This window comes from Delphinus delphis, chromosome 6 (genome assembly GCF_949987515.2).
Source record: "Delphinus delphis chromosome 6, mDelDel1.2, whole genome shotgun sequence".
Classification (NCBI taxonomy): domain Eukaryota; kingdom Metazoa; phylum Chordata; class Mammalia; order Artiodactyla; family Delphinidae; genus Delphinus; species Delphinus delphis.
The window spans coordinates 80,536,334-80,554,881 of NC_082688.1; the positions used below are offsets into that span (position 1 = coordinate 80,536,334).

General features: G+C 41.1%; 1 protein-coding gene across 2 annotated transcripts in view; it reads right to left on the minus strand.

Annotated features, from left to right (window-relative positions):
- Nucleotides 1-18,548, minus strand: part of UBAP2 (ubiquitin associated protein 2) — a 115,508-nt gene that overhangs the window by 66,229 nt on the left and 30,731 nt on the right. For both annotated transcript variants that reach the window (XM_069540777.1, XM_060014899.1), the window contains exon 2: nucleotides 13,143-13,282. In XM_069540777.1, coding sequence (XP_069396878.1) covers nucleotides 13,143-13,241 — 99 coding nt within the window. In that variant the 5' untranslated portion in view covers nucleotides 13,242-13,282. The remainder of the gene's footprint in view (nucleotides 1-13,142; nucleotides 13,283-18,548) is intronic.

Here is an 18,548-nt window from a genome sequence, read left to right on the forward strand (position 1 = left end):
TGTAGATACAGTATAATATTTAAAGGGGGGTAGAGGGGGAATCTTACAAGTTTCAGATGGAGCTTATCGGCTGATTCAGGTGCAATGGGTACCAAAGGCTGTACCCTGGAGCAGTGGGTGCACCAATCTGTCCTTCAGGCTGGCATTAGCAGCCACATCATTTTTTCACTTGAGGACCACCTCTATCAAGTAAAATATGCTTTCAAGGCTATTAATGGAGGCGGTCTTGTATTAAGGCTCTCACAGTGAAAAACCAAGTAGTAACCATCATAAAAGAAAGCAGATAACAAGTTACTAAATTCCAGCAGAGTGACTAACTTATTCTAGATAACCAAAAACGCTGTGTCATGAAATAATGGAATGACTGCTGACAATGGTTCCCAGGTACAGAGTCACATTATGAGACAGCAAACAGCAAAAAAAGGATGGCTATGAGATCCCTGTTTGTGTCGAAGAATTGTAGACACTTACTTCCCAGGTCCATACACAGAGTGCCTCTTGGTTGTTGAATAATTTTCACCAATACTAATAAAGATCAAGGCCCTCAGATGTGCAAGTGTGATCATCCTGCAAGTTACTATCAGTTTAAAAGCTACTACAAAAGAAGCTGAAGCAAATAAACGAAGCAGTTTCCTTGAAATTTCAAGTCGGCAGAAATTATTCAGTTAGACATTTGTTCTATCAACTGACTTCAAGATAAAGTTTAAAATTCTAAATTCAGAACATTTTTACAGAATCAGAGACTGATACACACGTTGTTGCTCCAGCAAAGGATGTAAACATTTATATCAGGACTCCCCTGGTGGCGCAGTGGTTAAGAATCCGCCTGCCGGGCTTCCCTGGTGGCGCAGTGGTTGAGAGTCCGCCTGCCGATGCAGGGGACACGGGTTCGTGCCCCGGTCCGGGAAGATCCCACATGCGGCAGAGCGGCTGGGCCCGTGAGCCATGGCCGCTGAGCCTGCACGTCGGGAGGCTGTTGCTCCGCAACGGGAGAGGTCACAACAGTGAGAGGCCCGCGTACCGCAAAAAAACAAAAAAAAAAGAATCCGCCTGCCAATGCAGGGGACATGGGTTCGAGCCCTGGTCCGGGAAGATCCCACATGCCGCGGAGTAACTAAGCCCATGCGCCACAACTACTGAGCCTGTGCTCTAGAGCCTGCGAGCCACAACTACTGAGCCCACGTGCCTAGAGCCCATGCTCCGCAACAAGAGAAGCCACCGCAATGAGAAGCCCGCGCACCGCAACAGAGTAGCCACCACTTGCCCCAACTAGAGAAAGCCCGCACGCAGCAACGAAGACCCAACGCAGCCAAAAAACTTAAATTAAAAAAATATGTATATATATAATTATACCATCCCCTGGTTCTGAAGAAACTAGTATTCTCAGTGTAGAAGTGATCAAAATGTAATATAAAAGAAGTGAAAATCCTGTAGTCCTGAATTTGAACTATCAGCATTACTAACTCATAAGGCATTTTACTTTTAACTGTCCACTGGAGAGACCTATAAACAATGACAAGCCCAGTAACAATAAACATCAGTTACCAGATTGAGGTCTCTAAGTGCCATTTCCTACTAAAAGATGCCAGGATTCCTTAGAGCAATGTCTGATCTAGGTACACAGCAGGAATTATACAAAATAAGTCTGGAATAACTCATCATACCAGTTTATGAAGAAACCATCAAAGATTACTAGAAAGTCAAAAAGCCCTCAGGAGCCAATTTGAAGAGACCTGGCCAAAGATAGGATAATTTCAACTTCAAAAAGGGTAATAACTAGAAATAACTGAAATCCTTCAAATGTTTAAATTCATAGGTTCACAATAATATTTTTAATACTAATTATTCACCTTTGGAGGATGACAGGTAACCAAGTAATTACTTTAAAAACCTGTAAATAGGGGCTTCCCTGGTGGCACAGTTGAGAGTTCGCCTGCCAATGCAGGGGACACAGGTTCGTGCCCCGGTCCAGGAAGATCCCACATGCTGCGGAGCGGCTGGGCCCGTGAGCCATGGCCACTGAGCCTGCGCGTCCGGAGCCTATGCTCTGCAACAGGAGAGGCCACAGCAGTGAGAGGCCGTGTACGAAAAACAAAACAAAACAAACCTATAAATATACTCTTCAAATGTGCAATGGTCAGGAAAAACAAGGAAAGACTGAAAAACTGTTGCAGATCGGAAGAGACTAAGGAGACATGAAAACAAATCCTGGAACAGAAAAGAGAACTTGGGACTTCCTTGGTGGTCTAGTGGTTAAGAATCTGCCTTCCAATGCACAGGACGCAGGTTCGATCTCTGGTCAGGGAACTAAGATCCCACATGCCATGGGGCAACTAAGCCTGTGCACTGCAACAAAAAGATCCCACATGCCACAAGGAAGATCCCGCGTGCCACAACTAAGACCTGACTCAGCCAAATAAATAAATAAATATTTAAAACAAGAAAGAAAAGAGACCTTAGTGGAAAAACTAGGGAAACCCAAATAAAGACTGTATTAATTTAATAATATTGTGCCAATGTTATTATCTTACTCTTGACAAATAATTATATAAGACAGAAGTTAGTAAACTATAGCCTAAGATCTGATTTTTGTATGGTGTGCCAGCTAAGAAAGGTTTTAAAATTTTTTAAATGTTGTAGGGACTTCCCTGGTGGTCCAGTGGTAAAGAATCTGCCTTCCAATGCAGGGGACACGGGTTCGATCCCTGGTTGGAGAACTAAGATCCCATATGCCATAGGACAACTAAGCCCATGCGCCACAACTACTGAGCTCAGGCGTCTCAACTAGAGAGCCTGGGTGCCGCAAACTACAGAGCCCATGCACTCTGGTGCCTACACACCTCAACTAGAGAAAACCCGCAAGCCACAACTAGAGAGAAGCCCGCACGCCACATTGAAGAACCCGCATGCTGCAACAAAAATCCCTCATGCCCCGCAAGCTACAACTAAGACCCAACACAACCAAACATAAATAAATTAAAAAAAAAAAATGTTGTAATACAACAAAAACAAAGAAGGAACATGCAACAGAGATTGTGTGTGGCCTGCAGAGCATGAAATACTTGCCATCTGACCCTTTTTGGGAAAAGTTTTCCAACATTTGATATAAAATGTTAGCATTAAGGGAAGATTGGTACATGTTGTAGAGACCTCTGTATCATTTTCCAACTTTTCAGCAAATCTTCCAAAACACTCATTCCAAAACAGTTTTTTAAAGAAAGAAAGAATAGAAACTACAGTAGAAATAAACGAAATAAACAAGAGAAAAACAACAAAATTGACAAACCTTTTAGCTAGAACAAGCAAGAAAAGAGAGAGAAGCCTCAAGTTATTAAAATTAGGAATGAAATAGGGAACATCACTACAAACTTTAGAGGAATAAAAAGGATTGTAAGAAAAGAACCATGAACAAGTGTATGCCATCAAGCTGGATAACCTAGACAAAAATCAACAATTTTGTCTAAAAAGGCAAATTCCTAAAAAGACACAAACTACTGAAACTGACTCAAGAAGAACTGAAAATCTGTTAACAAGTGATTGAACTCGTCATCAAAGAAGTTCCCAGAAAGAAAAACCCAGGCCCAGATGGCTTCACTGGTAAATTCTACCGAACAATGAAAGAACATCAATCACCAATTTTTCACAAACTTTCCCGAAAAAATAGAGAAGGGAACATTTTCTATATCATTCTATGTGGCCAGTATTACCCTGATACCAAAAGCAAAGACAACTAGAGAAAAATATCCCCCCACAAAATCCTAGCAAACCTTACCATACCAGCAACTTACCAATATGTACAATGACCAAGTTAAGTTTACCCTAAGAACGCAAGGTTGTTTAACATTTTAACGTAATACACCATATTAATAGAATAACAGACAATACCCACATGATTATTTCAGTAGACATAGAAAAAGAATTTGATAAGATCCAATACCCTTTTAGGATAAACAAACAAAAAAACCCCAACAAATCAGAAATAGAAGGGAACTTCCTCAACCTAATAAAGTCAACTTAAAAAACCTACAATTTAACATTCTACTTAATGGTGAAAGACAACTGAAAGCTTTCCTCCTAAGATCAAGAACAAAATAAGGATGTCTGTTCCAGCCATTTGTACTGAAGAGTCTAATCAATGCAATTAGACAGGAAAAGTCCTTAGGCAATTAAGCAAGGAAAGTAGAATATATGCATGAACTAAATTCTTACAGCTTTAAAATATTAGTACACACAGACACACACTCTCTCAGAAAAATGCTAAAACTTGAGAAGAACACATTAAAAGTATTATACAGGATAGGGCCAACAGCAATTTGGTAAATAACCATCATGAAACTATTCATCCATGAAGCATTATCTTTCTATAAAATCAAAAAGTTTCTATTATAAAAATTTTTAAATCATAAAGTAGAGCTTCTGTTTTATCGCTAGAAAGATCTTAAGAGGTAGTAATACAGTTCAACTCCATACTGTACCAAGTAATTTACTCACGCTTTATGCTAGGTGTTACTGGCACAAACCTCCTAACTACCAGAGGTGTGTAATATCCAGTATATCAATCATGCTGCCTCCCAACAAGGGAAGAAGCTATTTGAACAGTCTAAGAATGCAGTCATGACAGTCTAGGCTAGTGTGGCCACAAGAAGGAAGGAATGTAAAAGGAGATGTTTCTTCTGTCACTTTACATTTGAAGACTGAGAAAAGTGACTACAACATGCACAAGAACTGGGAGAACCCAGTCTGCATTAGTCATAGGAAATCTTCAAGAATCAAATGAAAAGAGGCACAGAGAAAGATGGAAATGAGAGTTCCAGGCAAGGTGGAAAGCAGTCAACGGTACATTAAGAAAATCACCAGAACTCTAAAGCAGGTGTCTGTACCAAGAAAATAAAATGAGGGACTTCCCCAGTGGTCCAGTAGGTAAGACTCTGCGCTCCCCATGTAGGGGGCCTGAGTTCGATCCCTGGTCAGGGAACTAGATCCTACATGCTGCAACTAAGAGTTCGCATGCCGCAACTAGAGCCGGCATGCCGTAACTAAAGATCACGCATGCTACAGCTCAGACCCAGCACACCCAAAATAAACAAATAATTAATAAATAAATAAATATAAAATAAAAATTATGTTTTTTTGAAAAATACAATGAGCAGAACTTTCTGGGATGAGGGTGATGTTCTGTATCTTGATAGGAGACTGGGTTACACAAGTATATGCATCCTACAAAAAATGATCTGATACACTTAAAATGTCTGTATGTAAATTTCACATATAAAAAAAGAGAAACCTAGATAAATATTAAACTCTAGTTAATGATATATAAGCTAAAGTGTTCAAGGGTAAAGTATGTCTTCACTTTGAAACGCATCAAAAAAAAAATAAGATAGCATGATGGATAGCTAGTCAGATGTGGTAAAACAAATACAGCAAAAAAGGTAATTGTGAGTGTATGGGTGTTTGCTGTACAACTCTTTCAGCTTCTCGTTATATTTGAACATTTTCATAATAAAATGTTAGGGGGGAAAAATTTCAGCAGATCAAAAAAAGAGGTCTGGAAAAAGGTCAAAAAGAAAGGGCAAGGGACTTCCCTGGTGGCGCAGTGCTTAAGAATCCGCCTGCCAATGCAGAGGACACGGGTTCGAGCCCTGGTCCAGGAAGATCCCACATGCCGTGGAGCAGCTAAGCCCATGCACCACAACTACTGAGCCTGCGCTCTAGAGCCCGCGAGCCACAACTACTGAGCCCATGTGCCACAACTACTGAAGCCCACGCACGTAGAGCCTGTGCTCCGCAACAAGAGAAGCCACAGCAATAAGAAGCCCGCGCACAGCAACGAAGAGTAGCCCCCTCTCGCTGCAACTAGAGAAAGACCACGTGCAGCAACGAAGACCCAACAAAGAAGGAAGGAAGGAAGGAAGGGAGGGAGGGAGGGAGGGAGGGAGGGAGGGAAGGAGAAGCAAAGGAAAAGAAGAGGAAAACACAGATGTTAAACAGCAGCTAAAATAAAAAATATAAACGAAGACAGAGAAAGACAAGTATTATATGATATCACTTATATATGGAATCTAAAAAATAATACCGGACTTCCCTGGTGGTCCAGCTGTTAAGACTCCACACTTCCACTGCAGGAGGTGTGGGTTCAATCCCTGATCAGGAAAGTTCCGCATGCCACGCAGTGCAGCAATCAATCAATAAATCAATCAACCAGTAAAATAAAAAATAATAGCAATGAATCGATATACAAAACAGAAATGGACTCACAGACATAGAAAACAAACTTATAGTTACCAAAGGGGAAAGAAAGCAGAGGAGGGATAAATTAGAGGAGTACGGGATTAACAGATACAAACTATTTTACAGAAAATAGTTAAGCAACAAGGATTTACTGCAAGAAAAAGGGAACTGTATTTGATATAATAACCTATAATGGACAATAATCTGAAAAAATATATATATATATAAAACTGAATCACTCTGCTGTACACCTGAAACTAACAATGTGTAAATCAACTATACTTCAATTAAAACACACACACACACACACACACGCATATATAATAAATGGGAAAAAATGCAAGAAAGTGAACTGCAAACCAGTTGTAGAAATTCACTCACTCACTGTATGATGTTTATTAGCAGAATGTGCCTGGTTCAAGACTCCTCACACAGAAAATATGGCATATAGAAATTTCACAGAGTATAAGATACACCAAAGCCAGGGACTCTGGCTGTAATATCTTTCTGAAAAGGGATGTAGGATCAATTAAAAGTAATAGGGCAAAGGAGAAGATAACTACAATAATAGCTCTAAAGGTAGGAATATTTAAACTTAAAAACTGCCAGAGAATTGCCTGTGCTTCCTAAATGTATACAAATTACAGAAACAAAGAAAGCTCCCCAATTCTATTATCTTATAAAATATTAATAAGAAAACACTCAAGTTGACAGACTTCCAGTAAAGATTATAAGCAGAATAGTTATTACCAACAGCATTTTGCTGTAGACAACAGTCTAGGGCTTCTACATATTTATTTTCATTTTATTTTTTTAACATCTTTATTGGAGTATAATTGCTTTACAACAGTGTGTTAGTTTCTGCTTTATAACAAAGTGAATCAGCTATACATAAACATACATCCCCATATCTCCTCCCCCTTGTGTCTCCCTCCCACCCCCCCATCCCACCCCTCTAGGTGGTCACAAAGCACAGAGCTGATCTCCCTGTGCTATGCGGCTGCTTCTGTTGTGCCCACACATTTCTAACCCTGAAGTCACTATTCATTACCATATGTAAGGTAAATACCAATTACTAATTTATTCAGACTTAGCTTTTTCAGCTTAAATACTGTGATTCTTTGCACTTCTCTTCAGTGATATCATCTGTTTTATTCCTAAGAGATTACAGACCACCTAGACATAACTTCTGAAAGCAGCACAGCTGATGCACTTGACAGTGGTTTAACAAGTACAGTATTGCAATACTAGCATAGCACAGTGATGAAGTATAAAACGTTTTAAATCAGAATTTTAAATATTTTTTTCCTTTGCTGACTGACCTAGTCCAGAGAAAATCTTTAAATATTCGAAAATCAAAGCACCAAACAAATTAGAGTATGATAGGCAAGTTGTCAGGCTGAGCTCCAGAATGTGTCAAGAGATCTGTACAGTTTGTGAAATCAGAGGAAAAAGCAGAATAAAGGGGTAAGTTAACAAGGTTATACACCCTCCCCTACAACAAACATCAGTGACATTTACCATACAACTGTCAAGTGGAAAAAAACTCTTGCCAAGAAAAATAGCATTACTAACTCTCTTTCCCTGGATCTCTCTTTCATTCACTTGGCTCATAAGAAGCTAAAGCTACTTTCACAATGAAGAATGTGTTCATAGCTTTTCTAGTGGAGCCAAATGTTTTGTGCTGGATCTGTCACCCAGTAAATTTGGAAAATATAATGAAGTAGGATTTTTTGTTTTTAATCATCCTTATGCCCACCATCCAAAGATAAGCATTATTAATATAGCCTACTAGTCTTTTCTCTTAAATGTTTTAACAGTTGTGCTATAATATTGGGTCCTTTCAATAACCGGGCCTTTTCCATCAAAATTTCAAATATTATAATCACTTCATAACTTATGTGGAATATACAATAAAAGCTGCCACTTCCTGAACACAACTTATGCAATTTCTAATTCCTTCCAACCATCCTGCAAAGTAAATATTGTGAGAATAATAACGGGAAACCTCGCTAAAATGGAATCAGGAGGCCAGAAGGGGAAGCTCTCATGCAGTACCACTAGAGGTCAATTACAGGAAAAACTATCATTGTAGGCCCCAATGGGAAAAGATGTACACTGCATCCCTACAAGAAATCAACTACTCCAGCAACTCAGCTAATGAGAAACCCCTATTACCCTGAACCTCACTTTTCTCTAATGGACTTGCTCCAAACAACCCCTCCCAACTTCCTCTTCCTCTATAAAATAAGGTTCCTCTGTTTCTGGGACTCGCCTATGGTTGTTTTTGTTTTGTTTTTTTAATTTCTTTGGCTGTGTCGGGTCTTACTTGTGGCACGCTGGATCTTCGTTGAGGCATGCAGGATCTTTCACTGCGGCGCGTGGGCTCTTCGTTGCAGTGCGCGGGCTTCTCTCTAGTTATGGCATGTGGGTTTTCTCTTCTCTGGTTGTGGCGCAGGCTCCAGAGCACGTGGGCTCTGTAGTTTGCGGCATGCGGGCTCAGTAGTTGTGGCGCGCAGCCTCAGTTGCCCCGCGGCATGTGGGATCTTAGTTCCCCGATCAGGGATCGAACCCACATCCCCTGCATAGGAAGGCAGATTTTCTACCACTGGACCACCAGGGAAGTCCCTTGCCTATGGTTTTTGCCGTGGCTTGCTTGTTCTGAATTGCAATTCTCTGCTATTCCCAAATAAGCCCATTTTTGCTCATAAAATAACTTTTATTTTTAAGTTCAATATTACCATACTTCATTTTACATTTTTAAAAACCGGAGTTTTTTATCTCCCCACATGATACTATATAATCAAATGACAAAACTGATTACGAGTTTATAAGACAAACCTATGTCCTATACGTCATAATATGATGCATTAAGGACAGATCATCAGGACTTCCCTGGTGGCGCAGTGGTTAAGAATCCGCCTGCCAATGCAGGGGACATGGGTTCGAGCCCTGGTCTGGGAAGATCCCACATGCCACGGAGCAACTAAGCCCATGCACCAAAACTACTGAGCCAGCACGCCCTACAGCCCGTGCTCCACAACAAGAGAAGCCACCACAATGACAAGTCCACGCACCACAACCAAGAGTAGCCCCCGCTCGCTGCAACTAGAGAAAAGTTCGCACACAGCAACAAAGACCCAACGCAGCCAAAATTAAATTAATTTAAAAAAAAGATCATCGTTTCTGTGGTATTTCTACCAAAAATGCATAACCCCCCTCTGCCCGTGCTCCGCAACAAGAAAAGCCACTGCAACAAAGCGTAGCCCCCGCTTGCTGCAACTAAAGAAAGCCCACGAAGTGTGGCCCCCACTCCCTGCAACTACAGTAAGCCCGCGCACAGCAACAAAGACCCAACACAGCCAAATAAATAAAATAAATATATAAATACATTTATTTTAAAAAAAAGAGACTAAAAAGAATTGACACCTGAATACAATGTATGATCAAGGACTTAATTAGCTAAAAACGACACTATTGGGACAATCCGGAAAATATGAATACAATGTACAGGTTATATTAGATGAGTTAACATCCTGATTTTTGATAACTGTACTGTGATTACATAAAATAAGATCCTCGTTTTTTAACAATATACACACTAAAGTATTTAGGGGTAAAGATGCACCATATCTGCAACTTATTCTCCAAAGGTTCAGGGGAAAAGCTGTGTGTAGTTTCTCCTTTGTAGAAGGAGAGAGAAAAGGATAAATTAGTAAACACGGTAAATATGTAAAATCTGGGGGGATATGGAAGAAGGATATTTGAGAATTATGTATACTACTCTTGAAACTTTTCTCTAACTCTCCAAGCATTTTTTTTTTTTAAACTGAGGTTCAAAGAGACTTAAGTAATACATCTAATTGGTAAAGTGGTAAACTTAGGTCCCAAACCCAGGTTTATTCAGATTCAAAAGAGCTCAGCGGTTTTTCTCTTACATCCTGCTACCTTCATAGGGTATCGCAGTACACCTCTACCATTACACATTTAGAATTGGGCGATAAGCATCTTGTGGAATGAAGCACACACACCCCACCCCCAATTTCAGGTTACTTCCTTAGGAAGTACTTCCCAGAATGGGGTTAATGGATAAATGAACATGGACAATTTTACTAATACTCCTTTGAGAAATTCTCACAAAACTTTTTTTTTTTTTTTACAAGGAAAATCAGAAATCTAAGGGTCTAGGAATCCTTCTCAAAGCTCAGTGGGCAGCTTTTTTCTTCTAATTATATAAAATGAGCCATCCCCAAAGGGCCAATGGAAAAATGATTAGGGACAACACTTGGCAGGAAGGGAGCCCTCCTTCCTCCATTCCGGAGACTTTGATTCTCTGGAAATCATTCCAAGGATTTTATTTGGGTGGAAGATGGAGATAGTTTACATTCCCAACAATTCACTTTTAATATTTAGTCTTTACTGATTTGATAAATAACAAAATAAAATATTTTAATTTATATTTGACTGTAGCAGGATTGTACCTATGATTACTCATAACTTGTATTTAGGCTATTCATGAAACAAACATTTTCTTAAGCATTCATCTATACAGAGAAGGCCTACTCCATACAGAAAGTCCAAATTTTTCCCACAATAGCCAGTCTTTCTCGGTCAGTTGTGAATAAATACCTACCAGGGTAAGGGTATTTAGGAGCAAACACTAAATAAAAGATGTTTGTTGATAGCAGCAAAATACAAGACTAACCTTATACTGGAAGATATGATGCAACCACTGAGTTGACTCCATCTCCTATGTCCCTTAACATCAACAGGGAACTTGTTTAAAAAAAGTACCTGTAGGGCTTCCCTGGTGGCGCAGTGTTGAGAGACCGCCTGCCGATGCAGGGGACACGGGTTCGTGCCCCGGTCCAGGAAGATCCCACATGCCGCAGAGCGGCTGGGCCCATTAGCCACAGCCGCTGGGCCTGCGCGTCCGGAGCCTGTGCTCCGCAACGGGATAGGCCACAACAGTGAGAGGCCCACGTACCGCAAAAAAAAAAAGTACCTGTAATTAGCTATCAAAGTACAGTCAAATCATCAATCTGAAATTATGATAGACTGCATAAGGTTTATTTACTTACTTCCAAACTGTCTCTGAAAAAATGTTTGCCAATCTAATCAACAACATGTATAAAATGCTCAATTCTGTACCATGTACTGTGCTTAGCTAGCATTTTACTTGGATTATCTCACTTCATTTAAAATAATACAAATTGAGAAGGAGGGACTATTTAACATTAAATATTTTATACAAATGGATCTTGTTCATTAAAAGCCTTTCTAAGGGACTTCCCTGGTGGCGCAGTGGTTGCGAACCTGCTGCCAATGCAGGGGACACGGGTTCGAGCCCTGGTCCGGGAAGATCCCATATGCCGCGGAGCAACTAAGCCCGTGCGCCACAACTACTGAGTCCGTGTGCTACAACTACTGAAACCCATGTGCCTATAGCCTGTGCTCCACGACAAGAGAAGCCACCACAATGAGAAGCCCGCACACCACAAAGAAGAGTAGCCCCCACTCACCACAACTACAGAAAGCCCACGCACAGCAACGAAGACCCAACACAGCCAAAAATTAATTAATTAATTAAAAAAAAAAATCCTTTCTAAGATTAAAGCACTCTTCCTAGGGGGCTTCCCTGGTGGCGCAGTGGTTGAGAGTCTGCCTGTCGATGCAGGGGACACGGGTTCGTGCCCCGGTCCGGGAAGATCCCACATGCCGCAGAGTGGCTGGGCCCTTGAGCCATAGCCGCTGAGCCTGTGCGTCCGGAGCCTCTGCTCCGCAACGGGAGAGGCCACAACAGTGAGAGGCCCGCGTACCACAAAAAAAAAAAAAAAGAAAAAAAAGCACTCTTCCTAGGTAATGATGCATGAAAGAAAAGGAAGGTTTTGTTTGTTTGTTGTTTTGGCCACACCATGCAGCATGTGGGATTTTAGTTCCCAGAACAGGTATCGAACCCGCACCCCCTGCAGTGGAAGTGCAGAGTCTTAACCACTAGACCACCAAGGAAGTCCCAGAAAAGGCAGCTTTTTAAAACTGTATAATTCAGGGACTTCCCAGGTGGTGCAGTGGTTAAGAATCCACCTGCCAATTCAGGGGACATGGGTTCGAGCCCTGGTCAGGAAAGATCCCACATGCTGCAGAGCAACTAAGCCCGTGTGCCACAACTACTAAGCCTGTGCTCTAGAGCCTGCGAGCCACAATTACTGAGCCTGCAAGCTGCAACTACTAAAGCCCGCGTGCCTAGAGCCCTTGCTCTGCAACAGGAGAAGCCACTGCAATGAGAAGCCCGTGCACCGCAACAAAGAGTAGCCCCCCCTCGCCACAACTAGAGAAAGCCCGCGCGCAGCAACGAAGACCAAACGCAGCCAAAAATAAATAAATATTTTTTAAAACTTGCATGATTCAGATATTTCTCTACTTCAGAGTATTACGTCTCCATATACTTGGGATTTTCGCATTACATTCCAGGGACACACCTAGATTAATAATAAAGAAAAGAAGGGACTTCTCTGGTGGTCCAGTGGTTAAGACTCCACACTCCCAATGCAGGGGGGCCTGGGTTCGACCTCTGGTCCGGAACTAGATCCTGCATGCCGCAACTAAGAGCCAGCTAGCCACAACTAAGACCAGGCGCAGCCAAATAAATAATTTTTTTTTAATAATAATAAAGAAAAGGAGATGGCCTAGGTGCTAACAGGTAGGAGGAAAAAGTTCAGGATTAAATAGTTAAGAAACAACGTCCCACGTTACCTGAATCAGTATCTACTCTTTCCTATTATATACTACCTACCTTTTAAAAACAAGTTTCAAAATCCCAGGTTTCCTAAAAAAGAAAACATTAAAGTACATGTGCCCCCTTAATTTCTGTAATTTTAAACAAAGCAAACAAGAGTTCCACAAAAACTTACCTGTACCACTTGTTTCTGTAGTTGTGTTGCCTGTGTCGCTGAAATCTGTGGCTTTTCCCGAGCACCTCTGGACCGGTCACTGCTCACCGAAGTCATCATATACAGTATATACAAAATAATGTATGCACAAAATAGAAAATCTGAAAGAAAGCAGACACAGTAAGCAAAACTTCCAGATTATAGAAAACGACACGGATAAAATTCAGGGATAAGGAAGAAATGTGAGATAAAACATAAAGGTTCTCTAGAATGCAAATTCTCAAGAAACAAACCATTAGGATTTTAGATTTTCCTGGTAGCTCTCAAGCCAATTTACTAAAGCAGTCTAAATGCCTATGGTTTATGATTATACCAATTTTAAACAAAAATATCAAATATCACCAATTTTAACCAGCAATTATTTTACCACTATATAACCAGCCCTCTGCATCCACAGATTCAACCAACCACGCAAAATATTAGAAAAAATTTTTTTCAGAAAGTTTCAAAAAGCAAAACTTTGAGTCTGCCACACTATCGCAATTATTTACATAGCATTTACATTATATTAGGTATTATAAGTAATCTAGAGATGATTTCCCATTCTTTAAATTTATTTATTTATTTATTTATTTTTGGCTGCATTGGGTCTTCGTTGCTTTCCCTAGTTGTGGTGCACGGGCTTCTCACCACAGTGGCTTCTCTTGTTGTGGAGCAGGGGCTCTAGGTGCGCAGGCTTCAGTAGTTGTGGCACACAGGGCTCAGTAGTTGTGGCTCGTGGGCTCTAGAGCGCAGGCTCAGTAGTTGTGGCGCATGAGCTTAGCTGCTCCGCAGCATGTGGAATCTTCCCGGAAGAGGGATCAAACCTGTGACCCCTGCATTGGCAGGCGGATTCTTAACTACTGCCACTGGGGAAGTCCTAGAGATGATCTAAAGTATACAGGAGGATGTGTATAGGTTATATTCAAGAAATATCATGCCATTTCTTTTTTTTTTTGGCCACGCCATGTGGCATGCGGAATCTTCGTTCCCCAACCAGAGATAGAACCCGTGTCCCATGCAATGCAAGCACAGAGTCTTAACCACTGGACCACCAAGGATGTCCCTATTATGCCATTTCTATAAGGGACATGAGCATCCACAAATTTTGGTATCTGAGGGAGGTCCTAGAACCAATCCTGTGCAGATACCAAGGGACAAGTGTATGTAGTTACTATTACATCAGCGGTCCCCAACCTTTTTGGCACCAGGGACCGTTTTCCTGGAAGACAATTTTTCCACGGATGGTGGCTGGTGGGCGGGTGTGTTGATGGGATGGTTTTGGGATGATTCAAGCGCATTACATTTATTGGGCACTTTATTTCTACTATTATTACACTGTAATATATAATGAAATAACTACACAACTCACCATAATGCAGAATCAGTGGGAGCCCTGAGCTTGTTTTCACTTGCCACTCCCACATAGGGTTTTGAGAGGAGTCTGCAGGCAATTGATTTATTATGGTCTCTGCAGTCAAACCTCTGCTGATGATAATCTGTATTTGCAGCTGCTCCCCAGTGCTAGCATCACCGCCTCAGCTCAACCTCAGATCATCAGGCATTAGATTCTCATAAGGAGCACGCAACCTAGATCCCTCGCATGCACAGTGCACAGTAGGGTTTGAGCTCCTTTGAGAATCTAATGCTGCTGCTGATCTGACAGGAGGCAGAGCTCAAGCGGTAATGCAAGTGATGGGGAACGGCTGTAAATACAGATGAAGCTTCACTCACTTACTCGCTGCTCACCTCTTGCTGTGCAACCCAGTTCCTAACAGGCCACGGACCAGTACCAGTCTGTGGCCTGGGGGTTGGGGAACCCCGTACTACATGTAGTTTTATCTGCCTCTTCCCATTTACAGTTAGTATTTGAACCCAAAGGTGACGTTATGTCCAGCCTGGATTTTACCGGCAATAATGTAATTCAAAATGTGATGTCTAGGGGACTTCTCTGGTGGCCCAGTGGTTAAGAATCCACCTTCCAATGCAGGGGACGCAGGTTCGATCTCTGGTCAGGGAACTGAGATCCCACAGGCTGTGGGGCAACTAAGCCTGCGTGCCGCAACGAAAGATCCCATGTGCCTCAAATAAGACCCAATGCAGCCAAAAATAAATAAATTTTTTTTTTAAAGAATGTGATGTCTAGGAGCAAGTTATACGTTAAGGCAAAAACCACTTATAAACAATAAACCTTCCAAACAGACAAAAATGACTGTAATTTTCCTTTATTTACTCAACACTTATTGAAGAGCTACTAAGTGCCAAGCATACAACTAAATATAATATGCCATGAAAACACGATTATAACAACAAAACACACTTCACACCCAGTAGGATAGCTATTATGATAAAAAATTAAAAATAGAAAATACGTTTTGGAGAAGATGCAGAGAAATTGGAATCCTTGAATACCACTGGTAGGAATGTAAAATGGTGCAGCCACTACGGAAACCAGTATGGCAGGTCCTCAAGAAAAAAAAAAAAATCAAAAGTAGAATTACCGTCGATTCAGTAATTCCACTTCTGGATATACACCAAAAAAAAATTAAAAGTAGGGTCTCAAAGAGATAGTTGCACACCCATGTTCATAGCAGTATTAATCACAGTAGCTAAAAAATAGAAGCAACCCAAGTTTCTATCTATAGATAAAAGGATAAGCATATATGGTGTATACACATACAATGGAATGTTATTTAGCCTTAAAAAGGGAGGAATTTCTGATGCATGCAACAAACATGGATGAACCTTGAGGACATTATACTAAATAAAATAAGCCAGGCACAAAAGGACAAATACCCTACGACTCTACTTATATGAGTTACTTGGAATAGTCAATTTCACAGGCAAAGTTGAGTAGTGGTTACCAGAGGCTGGGAGCATGCGGAAATGGAGAGTTACTGTTTACTGGGTATGGAGTTTCCATTGAGGAAGAAACATAAAAACTTCTGAAGATGGATGGTCACAACACCAAGTAAATGCACGTAATGCCACAAAAAAGTACACTTTAAAAATGGTTAGGGACTTCCCTGGTGGTTAAGAATCCGCCTGCCAATGCAGGGGACAAGGGTTCAAGCCCTGGTCCGGGAAGATCCCACATGCCGCGGAGCAACTAAGCCCGTGTGCCACAACTACTGAGACTGCGCTCTAGAGTCCACAAGCCACAACTACTGAGCCCACGCGCCCTAGAGCCCGTGCTCTGCAACAAGAGAAGCCACCGCAACGAGAAGCCTGTGCACCACAATGAAGAGTAGCCCCCACTTCGCTGCAACTAGAGGAAGCCCGCATGCAGCAACGAAGACCCAATGCAGCCAAAAATAAAAATAAAAATGGTTAAAGTGATAATTTTTGTTATGTATGTTTTACCCCAATTTAAAAAACAGTGCAGCAATGCCTTAAGAGTTTAACTTCCAACCTAGAATTCTATACTCAGCAAAAATTCCAATCAATGTGAACAAAGAAACAAGTTGAGTTCACACATACAATACCTCATAAACTCAGGAAGCTCCTGGAATAAACAAAACCTCTAAAACAGCAAAACAAGAAGGGGCCGTTTGCAACTGACACCACAAATTACCTACCAAAATCCATTTACAACATATTTTTCCCTTGCAGTTCTCTTGCAAAGAGGGTGAAAAGCTAAATACTTTCTCAGCCTCCCTTGTAGCTTGGGATAGCCATAGGCCACTTTTCTCGAAAATAATCTGAATAGTCATAGCGCCTTTATTTACAGTCTCCCAAAACTGTAAATACACCAACTGTCCTTCAAAGAGTGAGTAAATGTAGCATAACCATACAGTTGAATATTACTCACGAATGAAAAGGAATCAACTATTGAACAACACGAATCTCAAATGCATTATGCTAAACGAAAGAAGCCAGACTTAAAAGGCTGCATACTGTATGATGCAATTTTTATGACATTCTGGAAAAGACAAAACTAGAAAAATAAAGCAGATCAGAGATTGCCAAGAACTGGGGGATGACAAGGGGGTCTAACACAGGAGACAGGAGGCTCCCCCAAATGACAGTCAAAAAAGATCAAGATGACATCTTGACTGCTGACAGCTGACAGGAGGCCTATAGAGCAACCAAATCTAATCAGAGCAGGAAAATAGTGGGATACCAAAGAGACGCCTCCAAGAAAACGTTCTTGACCATCTAAAGAAGTTAATTTGCACATATGAAAAAGTATAGGGACTCCCCCGGTGGCACAGTGGTTAAGAATCCACCTGCCAATGCAGGGGACACGGGTTTGAGCCCTAGTCCGGGAAGATCCCACATGCTGCGGAGCAACTAAGCCCGTGCGCCACAACTACTGAGCCTGTGCTCTAAAGCCTGCGAGCCACAACTACTGAAGCCCATGCGCCTAGGGCCCATGCTCCGCAATGAAGAGGAGCCCCCGCTTGCCGCAACTAGAAAAAGCCCACGCTCAGCAATGAAGACACAATGCAAACAAAATTTAAATAAATTAATTTATTTTTTTTAAAAAAAAGAAAAAGTATAGAGTTTAATCAGTGGTGGGTACATAGAAACCTAAGCAACTGTGGGAAAAAAAACCAAAACAATTATTTTTCCCCATAAAAGGCAACACGGCTCAACTGTAATGCCTATATGATCACAGCAACTTTTTATTTAAATTTACTATGTGCTGAGCACCAAGGTGAATGTTTTACATAAATTTCTCCCTGTAATCCTCAACACTCTATAGAATTTGGCATAATCCCCATTTTAAGGATGGGAAATAAAACTTGAAAAGGTTCTGCACAGGCCAATGAGATGTAATATAGTTAAGTCCCAATCGCTTATTTCCTAGGGTACAGAGCCTACAAACCAAACCAGGTACTAAATTACAAAATAACTGTTGCCTTCATAATCCTAAACTAGCAAAACAGTAGCAAGAGGCCAGGATGGAGGAGACAAAACTCTTAATTATGAAAACAAGCCACACAACATCCAGCTGTAGACACTGCAGTCTCCAAAACACAAGACTTATAGCTAGAGACACCATTATTTGTAGCCTATCTTTAGCACGCCTTACCATCTCCCTAACTTTTCCTGACAGTCATATACACTCAGAAAAATAGCAATGTTGAACAACATGAACATTTAAAATAACATCAAAGTAAACCCTTTTATATTTTCAAGAATTTTAAATCACTGCTTGAATCGAAGGTCCATTGGAACTTCACAACTAGGAGGTCACTGGTGATCACTGCCAATACAGCTTTGAAACAGTGGTGTGGAAAAAGCCAAGGTGAGTGAGGGAGAGTGGCAGTAAACTAATCATACTTGCAAGAGGTGGTAGCTAGAAAGAGATACAGAGCATCAAAGCAGAATTTTGTCAGGATGAGGTACATTGAGCAATTCTAATACACTGTAAGCCCCATG